We start from the raw sequence: 23852 nt of genomic DNA on the forward strand, positions 1-23852 counted from the left end.
GATGCAGGATTAGGATTTTTTTCAACAGATACAATAATTGATAATTAACCTACCTGCTTCACGTGCTTTCACATTTTTGTATTTTAAAAAGAAGTTCAAATAACCTGTTGCGCACACACACCTGATTGTAAGAAAGGCTAAGATGTAGTAAGTAAGTAAATGCCATAGCTCTGGTTGGAGATGAAACCATATGAGAATTCTTGACCTTAGAAAAATCAGAATGTCAAAAAAAACAAAGATATTGATATACTGCTAAATATCTATTGAATATTTGAAATGCTTTCAATACTCTTTTTCACAGTATCGATACTTAAGTACTTGATGCACTTTGTTGCTCTTTTAGACAGCAAGTTGACACACAGCACTGTACTGTCTACTGCACATATTCCCACCTCTTCTCACTTACCCGCAGTGATGTCCTCTTTGAACATTTGTCTCATTTGTTGTATCTGTTGTCAGGTTATAGCCTCGTTATCTCTATGTTTAAATAAAAATCTTAAATTTTATGATCTCTATGTTGAGTCAGTTTTTTTGGCAATGGTATCGAAAATGATACAGAATACTGATTGTGACAACAATAACACATAGTCCAGTTTCATATTTGTTCTTATTGATCATTATTGTTGTTCACCACCTATAAATGCCTTATTCAGTCAAAGTATTACAGGCTAAATGAATGAAGAGCTGTCCAGGACACATTTGCACAGCTGCTGATGCATCTGCATGCCTCTGTTTGCCTCTGTTTTTCACTAGATGGCATAGGCCCACAGCTTTGTCTTGAAAGCCTCTTCCCTTTTGTTTTGCTGGAGCATACTGCTCCAGAGCCAGACTGGCTAATATTCTGACTGTTGAAAGACAGTGGCATGCTATTCTTCTAGCCAGGCTCATGGTTTTGTTCCTCTCTGCTTTACAGAGGACAGTGTTGTCCCTGACTGTGGTATGCTGGCTGGAATCCCCCAGCTTGACCTGCTGCCCTGCAGTAGTGTGGGGCAGCTCTGTGCCTGGGCTTTTGATGGCTGTCCCTGCTACTCAAAACTGCTCTCTGTATTATACTGATGTGTCCAGTCACCCATGCAAAGGCAAGGAAAGGCCATTTCAGGCCCTTAGCATAGTGCTTGCCGGAGGCGCTTCAGAAATAGAGAAGCATTGTTCTTTTGACATCACTCTGTTTAAATATGTAATACAATTTGGAGGCAGTAACTTGTGTTGAATTTCTCTAAAGAGAAGGCATAATTTCAATTAGTAATGTTGATAATTAATGTGAGACACTTATTACAAGCCACAATTTTTATTTGACTAGGCTGAATGGTTTCGACTTTCCAAACACAGGATACAGTAGAGTGGAGTGGCTCCTAAATGGTTTGCTGAGGTGCACTGGTGTGCATTATTACGCAATACATTATTATTATTATTGCAACATACAACTATACAAAAAGTTATTAACCAGTTTTGAATTTAGTGCATCAGTACTTCATATACTCTGATTTCACAATACAGAGGCAAGTTCTATACCCTTAAAAAAGAAATTCCTTTAAAATATCTGTCAAAGTTTTCACCATTTGTGTAGTTCCTAGATGGTGGGAATTATTAGAGTGTGACACATGGAATACCTTGATTGATTGACACCTAATTCTTTTTCACTTGCGCTCTTATTGGCTATTAGGCTATAGCTGTCTCCACTGATTATGTTGATTATCAAGGCTATTTTGCATCAATATGAATACAGGTGTGCCTTGAGGTTTTGGCATGTTCTTTGGTGTGCCTTTGGCACAACAAGTTTAAAAAACCACTGCAGTAGATCACAGTAGTTGGCAGTGTCAGGTATCAGAGGGATTTTGGCCAGTTGTCCTACTTGTTTTGAATGCATTTTCTGTTCTGAGTATTTAAGCTGCCTTTCCAAATTCTGCTGAAAATGGATATCACATCTGCCTTTTTGTTAACAACGGTAGCCTTCTTGAAGATCAATGTTGAAATGCTTAGATGAGAGGTTCTCATAGGGTTCTGTGGAAGTCTTCCAGGGGGTCTGTGAAAAGTCAGGTTAATTTAAAATATCTTTTTTAAAAATATGTATTTATTTTGTTTAATTTACAATGGACTCAATAGCTAAGCAAATAATATTGCAGCCCAATGTTTAAATGTAAAATAGCTCATGTCTTATATAATTTTAATACATTTCTCTTGTGTTGTTCTTTCATATAGCTAAATATAAGTGTAAAAAATAGGCTATGTCAAATTATTCTAAGAGACATACATGAGAGGGTCCCTGGTATATTTTCTTATTTTTGTAAAGGGTCCTTGCTAGAGAAAAAATATTAGAACCTCTGGCTCCGACAGCCTCTGACAGATTTTACACGTACAATTCTTAGAACTCAGAGGAGATAATAATAAGCCTACACTATACCATGAATTACATCTTGTCTCTAGTTAAGATTAGCGTGTAGTTCCCAGGGTCAGGGGCCTTGTATAGATTAAGCAGAAATAGCGTGGGTCTTAGAGGTCTTAGACTCTGGTGTCACTCTACTGCTGTAGTGTCAGGATCAAGTGTCGTGCTGTTTGTGTACAACATGAGGCCGTGTCATCAGGCAGTGACGTTTTCAGTGGAGGACTTTGGAGAACTACTCATCTATAACTGACACTGTAATGTGTCTTGCCATCTTGGGGTAAGTGAATTTCTATGCAAATTATGGTTGGGGTCTACCATTCAAAACTGTCCAGTACAACATTCTTCTGCACCTAGGCCTCCCGCCATTCTGCTCCCCTTTTCACTTATCCCTTACTAAAAAGCCGCCTGATCCATTTCCTCATAAAAGAGGGACTTTGGCTGCTAAGCAACAGTGAATGCCAACTCAGCCTGGCAGGCCATGGCCACTCCCCCTGCACTGGGTTCGGCATGGATAAGGTAACATGTTACTTTCTTCCCTGCTTGCTCCCTCTGCAAACTTGGGAGTGGAGCACTACACTGAGGAGAGTCCTTGGCTGGACCTTGATATGGGGAGCAGCATGCAGCCAAGTCACTGTCAGTCTGACACAATGGTTTATTGGAGAGATTGCTGATCCACTGCTGCAGTAGGCCTGTTGAACGAAGTCACGTTACCTCAGGGAGGGGAGGAAAAACCAGAGCCTAACGCCTGCACAAGGGCCACCCTCATTCAGCCTGTGATGTTACTGATGCACGGTTGACTCTGAACACGAGAAGGGAGGAGTGGTGGTGGGACAAGGGCTGTTGGTGTCTGGCTAAAGCAGGCTCGCACACCACTGCCTGCCCAGTATGCTGGATTTAGCGCTTCGAAGGGAAAGCAGTAATGGGATTGTTTCTGAGAGGGTAAAATGAGCCGGGTGAACCTGCAAAAACTGAGATCTCTGATGTGATACAGCAGGCAACACAGCTGTCTGTGGAGGCATTTTCTTCCCCACTATTATTGAATGGAGAGGACAAGAGTGGAGGTAATAAGTTTGTTCATTTTATAGTTGATCAGTTTTTAGTGAAAGGTAAGTGCTGTGGACCTGTTAAAAAGTATTTCCTCTGCAGTGTTTCTTTCCATTCATTGGCTCTGTCTCTCTCAGCTTGAATTTCATGTTTTATTTTCCCATAAACATTGTCAGGTCATGGTTTGTCTCAGCTGCATTTGTACTTTCCATAACAATGTAATGTCCAGTCACATTTTTAACCAGCAAAATCACTGCTCTGCAATCTGTTCTGTGTAGGAAGATACTGCAGTTGACTTGGACGGGTAGTTCTTGCCAAGGTTCAATGTGCACAGCTGTTTGCCAAGGCTGTGTACTTGATTTGATAGTAATGTACAGCAAGGTGTGTCATTTCTCTGCCTGTTAAACAAACCAGAATTGCACCGTTGGCTACCTTGATAAAAGCAGAGCTGCTTTGATATATCTTATCAGCATAGGTGTGGAATGCAAGGTAGGTTTAAATATTAAAACCTACCTAATAATTATTATGGCATAATTTATATTTTCAAAGTATCATTCTCCCAAATGTTGAAACCAGATATGTTAAAGAATAGAGTAGTGAATAGATATTTCAACTTTCAACTTTTGTTGGCAGACTTGAGCAGTCTGCACAGTTGAATACATTAATTTATGGTTGAACATATTTCTAAACAACATTTTGATGTCAGGACACCTTGATTTTAAATAATATCGTGTTCCCGAGGAAACAATATTTTTTTGCCTCAAGGGAGTCTGTGAAAATATTGTATGACCATTGAAAATGTTAAGGACAGTGTGTTTGATTTATTTATTAGTGTCTCCTTTGCAGAAAAGTTGATACACTTGAGTTGACACTTACTGAATATGTCATTTGTAGGTTCTGTTAAAAATTCTGATTGAGTGAAATGTGCTAGCAAGAATTTGTTTTGGAAATTTTACTAATATTTTGGCAACAAGGACAAAAGCAGTTAATGTAATTATAGTTTTATGTACCTCAGCCTGCAGCTAACTAGCTTTAGTATTGTGACTACCAGTACCTATGACTTTAGTTAGGCTATATCACTCAATTTTAGTAGAGCCTTAGGAAAGAAAAGGCTTATTCATACATAATAATAATACAGCCATTCATTCATTGGCTGTATTATTTTTTTTTTTAAATATTGCTAGAAAAGAGAAAAACACGCAGACAAGCCAAAGGCTAGGAGTCCGCCTTTAAAGAAATTAAGCATGTGGTTAACATGCTGCAATCTTATAAATTAGACCCTCTGTCTGATGACTCTTGAGAGTTTTTTTCTTTACACATGTTGTATGTTAGAAGTTGACTGCTCTGGCAACAAAGAGAAACATCTGAGCTCAGTTTTTTCACCAAGTTATGTTTTCTGCTTTTTGTGTGTATCGCATAACCTAGCCTCTCTGATCCTGCACCTCCTTTTTCTACCAGATGATATTCTGTTTCAGTAAGCTTTACAGGATGTGCTTCCAGTTTTCACAGTTTTGATCCCAGCAATGAATATACATCTTGGCATTTCATTCATTATATTGGGTGATTACTGCAAGAGCAGATGGACTGTGCATCAAATGTTTCTCTTACGTGCACCAGGATGTCTGGGGTCTGCATACTGGAAAATTTTCAGGCTGTTGGTGACTTGATATCTTACTCTCCAGTGGTACATACCACAATGGTTCTTTTGTTGTAGTAGTGGCTGGCAAGCTTAGCGGTCCAGTCTGCTTAAATAAACACAACAGTACACAACAAAGCAGTTAAGACTGCCGTTTTTCTTCTCATGCCAAACGCATGTTGGCTCATTTCAGAGTAGAAACATGCCCTGTAACTGCTGGTCCACTACGATTATTATTTAACCATTCAGAAGAGTCAGCAGTGACAGTAGTGACAGTGATATTTTCCACTCATTTTCACCATGAATGTAAAGTGCACTCTATAAGAAAAATAGGTTCCTTGACATATGATGCTGTGTGCACATAACATGAGACTATTCGCATAGACTTCCAGTACATACTCCTATGTATTCTACATAAGCATGAACCTGGTGACTTTTGCATTTTTCATTGAACTAAGTCATAAATAATTTGTGTATCCAGGTACTGTTACAATGGTCAGTGGCTACAAAGGCTTACAAGGCTTTGGTATCCATGTTAACATTCTGTGAAATTACAAAATGTCAGCATAGATTAACGTGGTTTTAAAATTTTGACCTTTTCTTCCTCTTTACAGATATTCATGCTTTATCAAAAATTTGATGGATTACAGTGCTACCAACTGAATGTGAGGAAAATAGGCAAAATCCAGACAGAAGTCCAAAATGTCTAATAAGACATTTGACATGTCCGCTGACCAAGTTGAGCTGACAGTGCCTTTGCCACACAGAGACCTGCAGATGGGCCTCTCGTCAGACAGCCATTACAGCAACTCGTCCCTGTCCCCCTCACCTGACTCCAACAGTAGTTCCAACCTGAGTGACAGAGAAGCCAGCAGCTCCCCTGATGTCAACATGCTGGAATGCTCTCTCAGGGACACTTACCCTGTGCATAACCCCTACAACACCACCTTACCCCAGAGTAATCTGCCCTGTGGTGTAAACACGAACCTGAACCAAACCTTTAATGTCACACCTGTGAATGGCAGTGTTAATTTCTGGAATGAAAACTTGAGTCTAATGAGCAGCTGTGAGATGGTGTCGAAGAAGTACCAGACCTTTAGTATGAACACAGAGGATGGAAGCAGCAGTGACGTAGCAGTGACATCTCCAGACTCCGCTGGGAGGGAAAGCAAGCTGGGTTCTTGTGCGACCTCCCGTAGAGGATCCACTGAGAATGATTGCTGCTCCCTGAGCTCTGGAGAAATGGTAATAAGGAGCAACAGTTTTTGCCTGGGAGACCAGTCTCACTTGGTATGCTCTTCCCCGGAGGAGTCGTCAGTCTTTTTACCTGTGGGCCATCCAGCTTTACCCGCTGAATCTAATCTGCTTTCAGCCACTCTGGATATCTGTGAAAAATCCCCAGAAAGAGTGACTGAGAAGAATACAGGCCATTCATATCTTGGCATGACTTTCACTCAGGCAGATCTCCCCACTGAGGAAAATGATATGACAACATTCAACTCTCTTGTAGCTCTACCAAGTGAGAATGAAGGAGCTCTTTTGATGACCTTTGTCTGTGAAACATCTCCTGCAGATTGTGGAAAAGAGGCTCAGCCGCTTCATTTCCCTGGTGCACTTAAACCAGAACTGGGCAAGACCTTTGTGTCCACTCTGTCAGCTGTGCAAGACACTGAGAAGGATATTTATACTTCCACCCCAGTACAGAACAATGGGAACAAGACACCAGGCCTCCCTTCCTTTTCAGAATCTCCTTGCACTGAAAAAGCAGGCAGCACAGAACTCCACCCTGTAAAGCAGCAGCAAATCTCTGTGAGTCCTAAACAACGGTTGGTTGCAGGACAGCCACCTTCAGTGAGCAAAGTCAAGAGAGTGGAAATTAAGAAGTTTCCAAAGTCTGACTTCAGCAATGTAAAATCCAAAGTTGTGACAAGAAATGTGCATCAATTGTCAGTGCCAGGCCCTGCCTTACAGCACAAACCATCACAAGGTAATGTGAAGAATAAACACACTGAGGCACATAGAGGTGCAACTATTAGGATTAGTCCCATCAAACTAAGCAGTAATACTACAGTTCAGAGACAAGGGAATCCAGGGGCTGCCAGTTCATCTGGGCAACCTGCTGTAGACAGACAGGGCAAGAGTAGAGCATCAAATGCTGCAAATAAACGTGCTTCAGCAGTCCATTGCAGTAACGCCAGCTCTGAAACAGAGCCTGAAGCCCAGAGCCAAGTGGCAGACGCTGCAGCACAGCATGCTGGCAACCAGACCTTCTGCCTCTCATCCTCAGAAAAATCCCCTGATAGAAGTGGCCAAACACATCCCAAACCAACTCCAAAGAAGGCCGTGTCAATCAAAATTGAGGTCAGGTCAGGATCAGCATCAGGTCAGGACAAGACTTCTGTCCTCAAGCCACGGCCTCGCTGCTCATCCGAGAGTTCATCATCATCATCTTCTAGGCCGCCCAAGGAGAACAAAACAACTCTGAGGGTCTCAACTGCCTTTGTCATTCCCAAAGCTGACACCCACCTTGGCCAGACAAAACCAGGGAACCTGAACTGCTCCTCACAGAATAAACGGGCCACACATGCTGAGACCATAAACGGACCTGCAGAAAACTCCACAAGAGGGGTTAAGGTTATCAGCCTGGTGGTGAGTATGGACGTGTAATGTAACAATTTAATTAATTAAAAATTTAGCAACAATTCATGACTTACTACTAACATTCATGTTTTTGCAGCTTTTTTTATAAGCTTCATTAAGCCTAAAATATTTTGTTTAAAAGAGCTGCAGATCAGTTTTTTAGAGTTGGACAGATTTGTTTGAAGCTGGCGAGGGATCTGTTTTTTTGTGTGTGTGCTGTCAGCTATCAGGGCCAACTGCATAGAATTGTGGGACTGAGTGAGATATTGCTCACTTTGCAGGCAGAGTCCAGCAAATCAGCAACTGCAGGAGCCTCATGGGATGAGAGTAAGAGCACATTTCGAGGACGGCCGTCTCCCAGACATGCAAGAGGAGCACCACTTTCACAATCTCCAGCTGCCAGTCCCAGACCAGCCAGTCTGTCAACCAGGCAGAGGCAGGGGACACAGGGGAGGGATGAATGCAGGACCTCCAAAGCTGTCGGGACACCACAATCCAAGCAGTGGAGCAGCACAGGTAAGACTCTTATTAGTTTAACAATGTCAAATACTGTAAGTGCTGAGCCTGTGATAATATTGTGGGACTCTTGAGATAAGTTTAGTTGTTACACATTTGTTTCACAAAGGAGAAAGCTTACCTGTAAATGTCAGTAAATAAACACTGACAGTAGGTCACAGTCAGTTCCCTCGCAAGTCTTATGACTTGCTTTTGACTATGCAGAGAGCTAATGATTTCCTAAGTGTTTCCTGTATTGTGTAAACAGTGAGACTGCGTAATATTTCTGTTTAAGCCAGTCTAGTAATGAAACACACACAGTAAAGAGGTTAATGTGGACAACGCATGAAGGGTCATGTAGGCTTGAACGCAGCAGCAGAGGTATGTGATTTTGTAAATGCTCAACAGGATCCCTCAAAGTGACACAGTAATGTAGGCCTTTATACTGATTTAATCACTAGGTGGTTGCCATCATTCCAGAAATAATGAAAATGACAGATAGAAATAATAGCATTTTTTATGTTTTAATTTACATAGTTCTGCACAATATGGTAAAAAAAAAAATGCAATGATTTTAATTGGTATTGTGATTGCAATATGAGTCACAATTTGTTGGAATAATCACTTTTGCACCACAATTTTTACTGAGAAAAAATAAACCAAACAAATGTGTTCCTACATCTGGAGAACAAGAGGCCAGGCATCTCTTCAGCAGTATGTCTTCACTATAATGTTATTTTGTCACAAATTTTTCCTTGATCAAAAGATTGCAGAAAATGCAGCTTCTTTAATTTCAATTGATGCAGTTGATTTTTGTGTTTTTGGGCATCTATGAATGTGGCAATTGCACCTAGATGCAGAGCAAAATAAAAGGGGCTGAGACTGCTCACCTCCACTCAAACTCTGCAATGACTGATGGGACGTTTATTCACTAGGTATAGCTGTCTAATGAAGTTTACCTGATAGGCTGTGTGTAGTGGTATGCACCCACCAGAGCCCAACTCTGATGGCGAACTCTTAAGGCAGCACAGGATATTGTTTTTAGTTGCAGTTTAGATACCTGCTGGAACTGGATATTTTTTTAATTTAATGAACACTGCTATATTAACCACATAAATGCAATGGAAAGAATGAGAAAACACACTACTAGTGCTCCATAATAAAGAAGAAGAAGAAAAGGAAGAGGCGAAAGCCTTTTGAGGTGAATCTTGAAACTTTTGGACTACTGATAAATGTTGCCATGTAAACAGCAGGGGGAATGCAACAATTGTATCAAATAAATCCCTGAATTGCAGCACAGCAAACAAACTACAGGTCTGGAAAGTATTCAAGTTGTAGTAAAACGATCTCTCCATCGGAGGGTGACATTGAGCAGTTTCTCTCATAGACCTCCTGTCATCATCCTGATGACCTCATGTTCCACAGGAACAGTGTGGGATACAGATGTCACCTCCGGTCTCTTGTCCAGGTCTTGGGGATAAACAGCCAACTCCCTCTGCCCAACTGCTCTTCACATTACGAGGAGTCCTGGGGAAGGAGGGGGACTCTTCCTCTGATGGGAAGCCATCTGTACGAGTGGAAAAAGCAGGGGAAGGAAAGGGAGGTTTTGAGCTCACCAATAGTGTTTAAGTGAGAACACAGTGAAACAAGTACCCTGAACACAGTAAAAAAAAAAAAACAGTAACCTTCTCATGCTCTGACTACAGGGACACTCCACGGGGATGTATTATTTTGCTTAAACTGCATCTTTTTTTAATGCTTGTAGTTGATCAAATTTGTCATGTTTGCTGTAGTGAGTAAGATAGGTAAGTGTTGTACAGTTTCCGTTTTAAAGGTAACAATTAAGAAGTAGGTAAACTGTTGGGATAATTTTTCCCATGAATTAATTAATTTCTGTACTTTGAAATCTACTTTGTAACTTTTTACTAGTTTTGTTTTTGGACAAACGTCTCTAAAATATCCCACAAGGAGGACTCACTATAGTAGTACCTGTTCTGAGAAAAAGATTGGCTGGTTTATTCTGCTTGGTTCAGACTGCCTGGTAGCTCTGGACATTTTTGCTGCCTGTGTTTGTATTCATGACCAATACACTGGTGAGCTCTGTATGTGTTCTTGTCCTTACTAAAGAAGTTCATGCTGCTGACCTCTAATGTTTATTTGTGCTTCACTGCATCCCAGGCAGTCCGAGAACGCTGGCAGCAGGAGAGCCAACCCTTGGAACGGCCTCAACAGCGAGCATTAAGCCCCTACTGAATGGATCCCGACCACCTCAGACCCCCACTCGTCTCTCTCTTATGGGTCCTCCCCCTACTCCTGCTTCCAGACTACCACGAAAGCCCCTGGGGCCATCCAGGAGCCTTACTGAGGCTGGTGTTCACACTGAGCTGAGTGAAGGTGTACAAGGTGAGCCTGACAAGGATTTACATCATTTTTGGTAATGGGATGTTCCGTTCCTACAGGCTGTTACATAAAGGTATAAAATCAGTTTTAATGGAGGCTGCTTTCCAGGGTCAGGCCACGGTGTTCATTGTGCTTTTTAAGGACACATCTGGACGTGGAGGGGAGGGGCTCTTGTTTGAAATGGTGACCCACTTCAGGGCCGAGCTTGGATGTAAATCCCCCTTGGCAAATCTTTCTCTTTGATTTAATACCTCCACATCTGCCAAGACACAGGAGCTTGGCATCTTAAAAACATTGTGACATTTTTCAGGTTTGTTTAAGTCTTTATTTTGAGCTCTGTAAGACAATAGAACATCTTTCAAAGTTATCAGAAAATCAGTCTGAATTAGATGAAATCATGAATGAATGATGATGAATCATTCTTTTGTTGAATGTTGTAATGATATTTAATGATATAATAATAACAATATAATGATGATGATAATAATTATTTGTATAGCACCCTTCATGCAAAATATGTAGCCTAAAGTGTTGTACAACAAAGAAGTTAAATGCCTGTGCTTCACATAAAAAAGATATAAAATGAACATAGAAGTATTCATGAAAAATGAACCACTTGAATAACGATAATAAAAATATAATAAAATGTCTCACTCAAGAAAATAGAAGCAAGAGCACTTGGTCTCTTTTCCTCCCAACATCTTCAACAGCTTGCAGGTCCATGATTGGCTGAGAGGGCCTGTTTTCCAAAGTGGAGGACCCCCCCCTCCTTGTGTGGTTGTCATGGCAATGGGTTCGATTCCACTCTAGTTCACACACGGCGTTGCCTGGAGGAAAGTGAGCAGACAAACATCACTGCTGATGCCGTCTGTGGTGCAGAAAAGGAGCAGTGTCCATATTTTCTCTTTTAATTAAAAACCAATGGCCGGTTACACAGGACTTCGAAGCTGCACTTGGACTGAATTTCCAGCTCATGTTTTTAACAACTCCTCTTCAATGGCACAGAGCAGTGCAGCATCCAACTGCGACCTCACACTCTTGACATGCCTGCTCATTGGATCCTATCGCTTTTGTATCATCCCTTTGTTGGCTGCATTTAATGGAAAACATAGAAAGCTTTGGAAGAGTAAGTGAGACTGGAGGGTCCGCGGTGTTTGATTTAAAGCGCTGCTGGATATTTAAATTGGTTGAGCTCAAGAACAAACATTTGTTTTACAATCCTAAATATTCATTCAATCAAATTTGGTTCTATATTTGCTACATCTTTCTATGATTAATATTGTCGTAATGGGCCAGATTAACCTTTTGTTAATCTGTTTCTTTTTTTTTACTAGAATAGCTTTTAATCACATTATTAAAATAACAAATAAGAATTTTATTCACCTTGTTGCACTTGAGGTCTGTTAGTTTTACCAGACATGGCCTGTTCACATTCTCTAAGTAGGTTGACATTTTCTGACAAATCACTAATGTCGACAGCTGTACTGTATTGAAAGCAGGGGTATTGAAATGTTAAGTGAATTGCAAGTGCTCCTACAAAAGCTTCAAAATTTCACAGCATGATTTGCAGTATTTAACCTTTTAACCAGCTCGTTTTTCACTCGTTCAACAGTTTCTGGAGGACCTGCACATAAACCAACCCCACTCAAGACTGTTGTGCTGAAAGCCAGACTCATCACAACCCCGGCAAAAAACAATGGACCATGTAAGAACGCACAAACACACACACACACACACACACACACACACACACACACACACACACACACACACTCACTTTTACATTTCAGACTTGATTTTTTGTATTTATCTTGTATTCCTGAAGCCACAAAGCTCAAATGTTGATCAGACTTAAATATTCCTTTCTTAACTCCCATTTGCAGAGTAAATGTGAGTGAGACTACATTGATTTTTTTTTATCTTTTATCAAATCCTCACACTGTGATAAGGAAACAGACCTGTTAAACTTGACACTTAACTAGAAACACTACAACCACTCAACTACAAACAAGGAGCTACTGTTTCTTCTGAATGTAGTTTCTATTGTGTGGTAACCATGTTTGATAAGGGCTCTTTGCACTTGATTGAATTAAATGACCTATATCTTTGTTTTTCCATTTGATCAGTGTGTTTGATCAAACCTCATGGCTCAGGTCTAATATAAAAGCTGTCAATGGTTGTGGTCAGCTGCTAGTGTTGGTGCTACATTATGGGTCAGATTAACTCCTGCCTCGTGTCTCACCTGGATCTCCTGTCTGTAACAGCTTTGGCCACAGCATGCAGACCTGCTGCTTCCGCCATCAAAGGAGCTTCAAATTCTACAGTCAGCCCACTGAAAAGAACGGCTTCTGCAAGACATGTTCGTCAAACTTCAAGTGGACCTGGTAAGAGTTTTCTCCTTTTATTGTGTTCTTGTCACTGCTTGTGCTTCTAATGATGATATCCATTTAATTTATTGTGTGTATTACCTGTGTTTTAACTAAATGTTAACAGGACTTGACAACAGTGTGGGCTTGGTGTCAGAAAATACTGGGGTTCATAATTGTGCTTCTGTCATTGTTTAACATTTTAATTCTCTGTGTGTAGTTACTCTACTTAAATCATGTCATCAAACTGATATACACAGTTAATCTAAATATTTTCGAAATTGCAATATGACCAAATGTGATCTCCAAATTCCAGAAGCTGCAGTTTTTGATAATGGAAAAGTGTGTGACAAAACAGCATTGTGATGAAGCACTGTGGTGCTGTTAAGATTCTCTGGCCTACAAATCTTGTTTTTCAGATGGAAGAAAGCATGTTTGGTTCAGATGCAGACTAATGTCCTATCATTGTAATTTTGAGTGTTTTTCAGTCAAAAGTAAAGTTGTGATGCAAAAATGATCATTCCTACTAACTGAATCATAACATTATTGCAGTATTTGTCAAAATAATTGCAATATGATGTTTTGCAGTATCGGTGGGCTGCTCAGTGCGATGAGAAACTGGCACTTTACTATATCTGATGCAGTTTGTTCTAATTCTGAATTGTGGTGTCTATCAGTTGCCACTCTTCTGCTGTCACATGTGATGTCTGTTGTATTGGGACATTTGCACACAATGCTTGATGTATATTTTTGGCCACTTCACGTGTCCTGTCGTTTACAGTCTCATCGAGCTTACAGTTTTGCAGAAACTAGATGGAAAACATGTTTCATTATGTAACACTCAGTTAGTCAGCACATTGTTTTGATTCATGGATTAAATATGTCTCACTGTCATAGCTGAGGACACATTTTCACCAAGAGCTGTGCCAGCCAAGCTGTTTACAGCTCAGTTCATCAAAACCATGCCCTGAGAAGTCTGTCATCTCCTGCCATCCCACTGCTGGTGACACAGGCTGAAAGAGAGTAAATAAGAGGAAGAGTGGGGGGGATAGATTAAATTCTGATTGGCTGTAGTTATGTTGTTTGCTCCTCCCACTCCTCTCTCTCCCACCCCACCCCCTCTGCATCCTGGCTCTGCTACAGCACCGCCATCATCCAGCTTGGAGATGCTGCTTTGCTTTGCTGTGAGAGATTCATGTGTTTGGTGAATAGCTGAAGCCCAGCTTTACCAAGAGGATTAAGGGATTTTTACTTTTTTTCCCCCTGCCCCTATCACATTTATCAGGCTGTGCCACAAACCACTGGCCAGCCTGTAACCTTCTTTGTATCTTCCCGCCTTCACAGCTGGGAATTACATTTTGAGTCGGGAGACCTGCCATGCTGAACTGGGTGCCTTTACTTTTTTCAAGGCTTTCTCAGTGGTGTAACTCTTACTACTGTTTTTTATTGCTTTATTTATTTTTGTACAAGCCAGTGCTGCTGTCATCCGAGGCATGATACACTGAGGCTCACTATGGCATTTGGTTCATAGACATCATCAAGCTTTTGCATTTGGACTCTGGTTTTTTAGAGTAATATTTGGTTAGAACAGTGGCTGTCTCGCCTTGTTTTTGAGAGATGTTATGGTCTCCGAAGCTCTCCCTGTCCAACATCCACGTGCGTCTGACAGCCAAGGGTTTACTCCGAAACATTCAGCTGCTGTCAGGATGCAGGAAGAACACTGTGGTCTTCCAAGCAGGTCTGTCAGGGTGATTTCAGTGTTTAATGTTTCTGCTGACATTGATATGGTTTTTGGGTGTCTGTGCTATAATATTTAAGCCAATCTTACCAACATTGCCTCACACTTAGACCTGTGCACGTAGCTGTTTCTGAAATCTATTTTTAGTGTGGCTATTTACTAGCTGTCAAAGCAGGAGGTTCATCTTTCATTTACCTACCTTGGTCACCAAAACCTATGACCCCAGGCAGAAGTATTTTAAGATACGAATCTTTAATTTCAAGAAAAGAATAATTTAAACAAACATCACATTTGTCTCCTTTTAAAGCTATATTGATATTTCAGAAAGGGTTGCAATATTTTGGAGGCCACCTTTTATATCTCTGTGTGTGAAAATACACTCAGTCTTGCTCTCTTACTCATGCAGGCACCGTGTGCTCCTGTTTCACCCTGAAATGTACCAAGGTTATTTTGGGTCTTAGTCTCTTAGTAGAACCATGAAAACCTTGTTGTGATTGTTGAACGGGACTGTGGGGACACATTAGCTTCCTGTGGTTCCCACATTTAAAGCATTCTTATCATGTGTTTGAAAGGTTATGACCAAATATGGTATTTTTCTATAGTTTTACGATCACAAAGGTTTTAATAAGTCAATGGGACTCTTTCTTATGTAAACACAGGAAAATTTGTGGACATGGTGTCTGAAACACTTAGTTGCTTCATTTATTTTAGCAAGTGTCCAATGAATCTTACACTGAGAATTACTGTCTAGTATTGTGTCAACCAAGTACTATAACAAGTGCCTGATTGTGAGGGGTCTCATCACCCATCATGCTTTGTGCTATGGTGTGATATCTCCTTCAAGCAGCAGAGCACTATGCTGTGGAGTCTCTCAGTATTTGTATTAAGTGTAGTAGTAGCTGAATTGGTACAAAATGATTCTTTGAGCCTGGGAGGAAGTGTGAAATAAAGAGGGCAACATGTGTCATCAAGCCTGTGTTCTGATACTTTGATGAAAATAGCTGCAGGTCCTCTGTTGCCATGGAACAGCAGTCAAACAGAGATGCGGTCTATGTGCTTACAAAAATTCTAATTCATTTCGAGAGTGCAGATTTGTGTGTTCATGGAAAACAAAAGCCACTTTACAGTTAAAAATATGAGATGATAAAGCCAGGGATGATGCTGACTCCTAGACTAATGTGTGTGTTGGCGTGGGGGTGTGTGTGTGGGTGTGTATATATATATATATATTTTCTGTTTACTGAGTACATATGAACATCACCCTCGGCAGTCCTCAGAAGAAATTCACGTCCAGGCGAAGGAGAAACAGGCTTCTCTTTGATAGCCTGAGTGAATGGAAAAACAAACTGAACTGCCATTTAATTTTATTAGCTGTTTGAATCTCTGAATCATTTCCCACATCTCCATTTTTCTCAGAGGTCTGAATGGTACCTGGCCATCTCCTTAGGCCATTTTGAATTATTTAAGAAGGTGAGGGCATGAATTTTTTAAATTCAGCAGAATACTGTTGCATAATGTCCACTCCTGATCTTGGGGAGGAAAAAAAGCACAAGATACAGGAGTATCTGTGGGAAAATACAAATATTTTCAGTCTGCAAGTTCCTCCTTATATGGACATGTTGAAAGTGGCATCAGCGAACTGGCTGTTTTTTTGTTTGTTTTTTATTGTCCCAGAAGGACAAACAAAAAGTGAACTGCAGTAACAACATTTTGATTCTTGTTTAAGGGAATACATTTATGAAAAGGAAGTAAATGATATTACAAAGGAATAAAAGAGACACATAATACTTTGTAACAATTACTTAATTTTTACTAACATGTTGGTTACTGCATCACACAGACAAATGTAATATTTCCACAATATGACATGAACTGTCTGCTGCTCTCTCTCTTAGATAGACAGCCTGAGTCTGTTGTGGAGCTTGGCTTTATTCTGTATGCAGGCATGTTTGTGGTATATGCTGGCTGTGGTACAACTTGAGACAGTGTCTCTTTGTGATCTTTGCACAACCAGCAGAGGGCAACCTAATTTAAAGAAACCCTTTCAGATTAAGTGAACTGCAGCATCATCAAAATTATGAGCAGCTGTGTGAGGAAAAAGATTTTCTGTTTTGACATTTGTCATTGCTGTACTAATATACTGCACATGATGCAAAAATTAAAGGTTGTATTTGGGATATTGAAATGGAAATCTGGGTTTCTGGTCTTGAACGATCTGCATCCCCTATTTCAACTGTTCCACAGTACAAGCTTGAGAACATAAATGTACATTTGTTCAGCATTGGAGGTGACAGAATTCTGAAATTCACTTAAATGTTATAGTAAGGTGTGTGCCATGTTTTCATGTCAGTTGTACCATCCACTCAGGTGCAGGCTAATATTAATATTTTGTTTGTCTTAAAGGCTGTGCCTGTCGTTTATGCTGAGCTGTTTACTTTGGCTGTGAAACATAGAGAGGCCTCTGAGAAACTAGTTTTGAGGTGAACAGTACATCCGGATACAGAGCTGTGCAAACTCAAGTCAATCTGTGGCATGAATGCAGCATAGAATTATTCTGATAACATGGATCTGGCTTTTTAATTGTCCCGTTCTCACATAGACAGTTTTTGTGTCGCTGCCTTGACTCCATAGTTTGGCCTTTAAATCTGTCCCCTCTCGGTCATCACAACAGTATTCCTCTGTTGGCCTGACCAGCCTGGAGTGTTATTCTCTCTGCAGTATTATGTTGCCCCCATCAGGCCAGGGTCCAGAGAGCTCTCCGCTCTGCAGCCCCAGGATCAGCTGTCTACAGCAGACAGGGAAGACGCTTCCTCTTGTTAGATTGAATATCCTTGCTTCACTGCCAGTAGAAACTGCAGAGTCTTATTTTGAAAAGCTGCAACTAATGATTATTTTCATTATCGATTAAAAGTGGGGTGTGCAATTCTGGAGAGAGATTGTTCACATTTGAATGCGACAACCAAACAAATCCTCCTTCAGTGCTACTTCAGAAGATTTGCAGTCCTTTTTGCTCCCCTTGTCCTGTGTATTGAATTAGAATAGCGCACCCCACCTTTAATCTGTCGATAATTTTCTCAATTAATCAGTTTGTTTTTTTGGTCCATAAAATGTCAAAACTGTGAATAAATTATGATCACTATTTCCCACAACCCAAGGTGTTGTCTACAAATGTCTTGTTTTGTCCACAACCCGAAGTTAATTGTCATACAGGACTAAAGAATCCAGAAAATATTCGCACAGAATTTGGACATTTTTGTTTAAAAATGATTGAAAACAGTGAATCAGTTATGAAAATAGTTGTTGATTAATTTAGTAGTTGACAATTCATTTAGCAGCAGCATTTTGCTCAGAGAGACGTCTGTATCCTTTGGTTACATGCTGGTGTTATTCTGGGATGTTACGATGTTATAAAATGATACCCTGCTTAGTGGATCTAAATTTAGGTTGAATATGCTCCAGGTTTTGTGGTTTATGAAGGACATGATTATAAACACTTCATGGGCAGCCTGGTTTGTGCCTACATAGAATTAAGGGAGCTACTAGGGTGAATTTGACCACGGCAGTTTTAAAGTAGATTTATTGGTTTTACTGTTTGAAATTCACTTGCAACTGTATCAATATTTGTTTTTTGCCTTTTAATTTGCTCAAACAGCAGTGAATATGCCCACAGGATGGGCCACTGGTGGCACAGTATAGTCCACTTGTGGGTATTCCTGATATGTCTGAGGCTTGCCTCACAGCTGTGTTATGTAACACTCACTGCTGTCTCCTCACTGACAAACATGTCTTTCAGAGAAACATTTTTTACACAGGTACACAATATCCATAAGTCTTTTTTTTTCTCTTCCTCACTGTAACACTCAACGGTAGTCAGTATGTCAGTGTGTTGTTCCTCTATCCTGATGTGTCAGTGTTGCACAGAGGAAGATTTATGATAGCTGTTGTATGGGGGTGATGTATTTATAAAGCTGATGTAAATCAGAGCTACAGTAGCACAGCCCCGCTAAAATCAGTTGTCCTTGGTGACCAGTGTCTGCAGAGCACCAGATTGAATTAGGATATGGAAAACTAATTGCATTGGGAGACTCCATTCTTACGTCTGGGCTGTCAGAGGAGCAGCACTGGGAATCATCAGACTGGCTGATTGGACAGAACAGTTCTGGACTTCAGAAATATCCGAGGCTTTGACACTGGACCCTGACAGCAGTGTGTAGGGTGGGTGGTGCTGCTGTCAGACCAGCTGCAGCAGCTATGGAGGGGGGTATGATGATGATCAACGTTGTCACGACACTCAACACATGTTCTTTCACAGTGGACAAGAACAAACCCAAGGCCACCTCGCGCCAGCAGCCCCCTCAGCAGCAAGCATCCCAACCAAACCAGAGTAACGGACCTCCGGATGTGGTACCAGCAAATGTCGCCGATGGCGGGAGAAAGGACCAGAACATCCAACAGCTCAGAGGAGTCCTGGCAGCTAGTAATCGCAGATTTGAGGCAGTCGCCATCGTCTTGCAGAAAGTCTTGACTGAGGTATGAAAATTTTTATTTATGATGGGAAGTATTTTTTAATCCTAGATTTGGAAAACACAGAATCTTCATATTGTTTTTCCTGAGAGGAAATAATGAAGTGTATTGCAGACCCACTGACCTTTGTGCAGAGAGAAATATAGAGAGGTGTTTAAACAACAAAGACCTGTTGCATGTTCTAATAACAATATATATTTGCTGATTATGATAATTGATAATCTAGCTAGAAATGGTGTAAAACTCCATGTTTATCATGTTATCCCACTAAATGAACCCAGTTCAAAGTTTAGAGTGGCAGCGATTAAAGGATTTGTTGTCAACTATTAAGATTAATCACAAACTATTTTGATAATCAATGAAATGTCTCAAGTTAAAATTCTGTTTCCAGCTTCTTAAATGTGAATATTTTCTGGTGTCTTTACTCCTTTATAACAGTTAATTTAACATCTTTATTTTGTGGTCAAAACAAGACACATGCATACTTCATCTTGGGCTTTGAGGGACAGTAATTGATATTTGTCACCATTTTCTGACATTTTAAATACCAAACATCTAATCAATTAATCGAGAAAATAATTAACAAATTAATTGAATTTTTCACACATTTTCAGTGCGTTCTGTAGACCTTTCCATTTTACATTAAACCACATGCAACAAAATGCTCAGTCTTTGCTGTAACATACAGATTAAAAACAGCCATAGACTGAATTCTGAAGTCTGAATCTACATGATTGATCACCTTGTATCAGAATTACATGTGTTGCAACCTGGAATCCTGTGTGTTGATACAAGGCAAACCAAATGGCACTTCTATTTACAGCAACAGCATGGAGAGTGATTGTAAGGGTATGAGGGGCTGCACGCACAGACATAACTGGAAGCTGTCCAACACAAAACACCGCTGTTGCTGTCATCCACTGGACAACTAAAGCTGTCCTGGATCAAAGAGAAACTTTGTTCCTTTAAGATTTTGTTTTCATTGCAGCACTCTTTTTCAGTCTTTCACATTTCATAAAGTGATAGGTTGTTCAGGTATGCAAGTGTAACCCGGAGGACCTGTATAAAATACAGATGTATAAGCTTGCTGTTTGTCTTGGATCTGTTTTAATAGTGGTACCATGTGATTGGCTTCCAGGAACTGGATGCCCCAAGGGATTATTCTTCCCACAGTGCAGTACAAACAGGCTTATCCTATCAGCTACCCTCCACCCGACCCCAACCATCATACTCCCTCATTTAGTTGTTGTCAAAGCAAAATTATGATGTGGTGCTTGGACTCTGTTAAATATATTTACATCAGAAGCCACATCAGAAGCCCTGTAGTCTAATAAGAGTGAATTAAAAAATGAAATTAAGTTGACCTAATGTCGTTAGTAAAGATTTATATCTGTGTTTTCCTGTAAACCTAGAGGGAAAAATCAGATACTCTGTTGCCCCATATGATTACATAAAATGTCTCAAGCCATTTCAGTCCCTCCAGTTAACTTTAGATGTGTCCTTGTCAAATATTTTCACACCGTGTGTGTTGATTGAGTGAAACAACTGGAATGTACCATCCAAATATAAATTGTTTTAAAACATGAGATGATATTTAGTGGCTCCCATTAAATGGTATGACCCTGCCCTTTACTTCATAGGATTACACCGCTTAACCTTTTGACTCATTCATATTTCATAACCGAGTCCTTACTGTACTGTACAGTGCTGTCAGTGTTGATATGTGTCTCCTTCTTCCTTTCATTATTAGATTTTAGTCATTTTTCTTTAAAAGATTATGCTTTATCTTGTTTTGAATTCGCAGAAAATACTGCCTTATGTGTTTGTGAAATACTGAATCTTGCAGTTAAAGTAGTTTAAAAACTACGATAGAAAGCGTGATGTCCAGAGGGCATTCAGGACGTACATGAGATTTGAGCTTGTCCTCCATCCCTCATTATCCCATGGCTAACAATGCTTGTTGCATCATGAAATATTGTCAAACAACAGCAGCATTCAACCAGTACACTGAGATAGTTCAGGCAATATTTGTAGAAACACTTGATAAGTTTCATCCAAAAATATCCCTGCCAAGCCCCCTTATTGTGAATGTGTAATAGTATTGGGTGTCCTCTTTTTTTCCTTTTACTTTGTGTTTGGAAATAAGTTTCATATCATTGTCAGATGAGGACTGATTCAGTGGCACTAGTAGGGGCAGACATCAGGTCTGTCAGGATTTTCCTGTAGAGGACGCTGGGAACTTTCCATCATTCCATCCACTGGACCTTATCTGACATTGTTGCTATGCCTGTGACACATTAGCACAGGGAGCAGAGGCTAAATCCATTAAATACACATGTATGAGGTTGTAAAAATAACCCGGACGAACACAAATCTTTGTACAGCTAAGCATCCATGTACTGCAGATATGGTGGACTTGGAGGTTAGACCAGAGGGAGAACACCACTGCTATGATCACTGTAGCTCAGGTGCTTTCAGCTTAGTGGAGCGGTCCATCCCACAGAAGTTAGCAGTGTTTGTGGGTGAGGAGTCAGATACACGTTGCTGCTGTAGTGACTCCTTCTGGTTGGTGGAGGCAACTGTGCAGACACGTGGGTTCTGGTGTGAATCTCAGTGAGCATCACGTGGTCCTGCCAAGTGAAGAGAGAGGCTGGGGACCCAAAGTTCTTCAACAGGCTGTTGTTTGCAAGCAGTGTGCTTCTGTATGTATTACCAAGTGCCACAGGGAATGGAAGGAGGGCGTGCCTCTCCATTTATCCAAGTGTGCAAAAGTATTAAATTCTTTGAGTCTGACATAGTGTTATCTGAAATTGTTTGAGGAGATTGTTCTGTGGAAAAAAAAAACTTGAAACATGAAACATGTGGCCAAGAAACAAGGGGATGTTTGTTGACAAGGCAACTATTCAGAAAATTAAACCACTCCTTTTCTCAGTTCTAATACAGGCAATCACTCATGCATTTATTTCCTTCGGCCTAGATTACAGCAACTCCCTTTAGTCCTGCCTCACTCCAGAGTTTGACACCAGACAGATCCCATGTGGCAGCGCTGCTCTGAATACTTGAAGTTGTGACAGAGTTCGTATCAGTCCAATTTTAGCCTCAGTGAACTTCACTGAGTACAGTTTCATAACTTCTGCTGCTGGATGCGCTGCCCCAATGATCAAACAGGTGAAAAAAATCTAGGTATCTTGATTATGCAGTCAAGTGTCTAAGTTATTTTGACATTTGCTCCTCCTGTAGTGGATCCATCTTGGGAGCATGCTTGCCTGTTGAAACTTGAGTGCACATTCCAGGCGTTAGAAAGCCAGTAGAAACGACATTTTTGAGAACAGTGCAGAGAATATTGACTGATGGACATATGTAGTGATAAAAAGCAAAGCTGTGGAAAAATGTGTTCACATGTATCAGTTGATGGCCCATATAATGTGACAGCTGGAATTTAAGCCATAGTGTGTGATCTCCAGTCACTGATGCTTGACTCATATCCCCCTGGTTGGGTGGCAGGGTTGTGAAACTGATTACTTCAACAAATATTAAAAACACAACATGTTTGTTCCTCTCTGAAAGAAAAGCAGCTCTCTCGACCGCACTGACTCAACTGCATGTACACCATGTTTACCAATACTAATACCTACAGCAGCCATTCTCAACCAGTGGGCCTCAGAGGGAATAAAAAATGTCAAATTAAAATGCATAATTTCAGTGGCCAGTTATGTTTGAATATAACCATGCCAGTCGCAGCATCAAGTAGAGACAAATGTGTGTAGCTGACATTCCCTCGGTTTTTGAAATGAAAAAGTAATGTGCAAGATTTTCCTGCAGCAGTAAAAACTCCAAAGTGTGTGTGGTCAGGAAATATGACTATTAATACATCAGATTTGAGTTCATAATGACATTGTGATGATGAGTCAAAAGCACAGTATGGTTATTTTTTCTCCTTTTTTTGGTCATGTTATGTGTTTTCCTTTCTCACTTATTTGGGAAGGTGGTAGGAGTGGTCGATATGGCCCTAAAATAACATCAGTATATTTGGTTTATAACTCAGAATAGTTGTTGAGCTTTCCTCACGTGATATTTGGCTGTCCTCGTACTCAACCAGGGGCTTCTGCTTGAGATGATGCAATTCATTTGTTGTCTTGCCCCCTTTTGCTGTTAAGCGTTCTTGCACGTTTTACATATTATTGTGAACGATAGAGTATGGCACACCCCAAGAAGGTGGTTCTAGGAAGTGTTTTAACAATCAGTAGAGGGTCTTAAATCATAAAAGGTTGAGGACCTTTGACCAGCAGATTTTAAAACCCACAATTTTCATAATAAGAGATCTGTGTGTGTGTATCGGGTGTATTAATGAATGGGTCTTGTAGTGTACAATGGAATCTTGTGACCACTCAACAGACCAGGAATAGGAGGCAGGTCCTTACCATCGTGGTGTGAGAATGTCCCAGCTGTTGACTTGATATGGTTATGAACAGCAGCCAAACGCTAAGCAAGAACTGAGCGCTGTTTCTTATCATGTGTTTGGATGGAGTGTGTAAGCACTGGACCTGGTTCGACATGCCTTCTCTCACAGGCAAAATGTTGCAGCATGAGTTTCATTTCAGTGCAGGAATTCAAGCACATTGCCAA

General features: G+C 40.5%; 1 protein-coding gene across 3 annotated transcripts in view; it reads left to right on the plus strand.

Annotated features, from left to right (window-relative positions):
• The window catches only part of mtus1a (microtubule associated tumor suppressor 1a), a 37322-nt gene that overhangs the window by 1245 nt on the left and 12225 nt on the right, over positions 1-23852 (plus strand). Inside the window, exons 1-8 of one of the 3 annotated variants that reach the window (XM_084718734.1) lie at positions 2984-3444; positions 5678-7712; positions 7985-8219; positions 10377-10601; positions 12211-12303; positions 12863-12982; positions 14580-14702; positions 19015-19232. In XM_084718734.1, coding sequence (XP_084574860.1) covers positions 5766-7712; positions 7985-8219; positions 10377-10601; positions 12211-12303; positions 12863-12982; positions 14580-14702; positions 19015-19232 — 2961 coding nt within the window. In that variant the 5' untranslated portion in view covers positions 2984-3444; positions 5678-5765. Of the gene's footprint in view, positions 1-2983; positions 3445-5677; positions 7713-7984; positions 8220-10376; positions 10602-12210; positions 12304-12862; positions 12983-14579; positions 14703-19014; positions 19233-23852 lie in introns of those variants that run through there. The other 2 variants (XM_084718732.1, XM_084718733.1) reach the window with 2 other exon arrangements.

This window comes from Lutjanus erythropterus, chromosome 5 (assembly GCF_056507025.1).
Source record: "Lutjanus erythropterus isolate fLutEry1 chromosome 5, fLutEry1.hap2, whole genome shotgun sequence".
NCBI lineage: Eukaryota > Metazoa > Chordata > Actinopteri > Lutjaniformes > Lutjanidae > Lutjanus > Lutjanus erythropterus.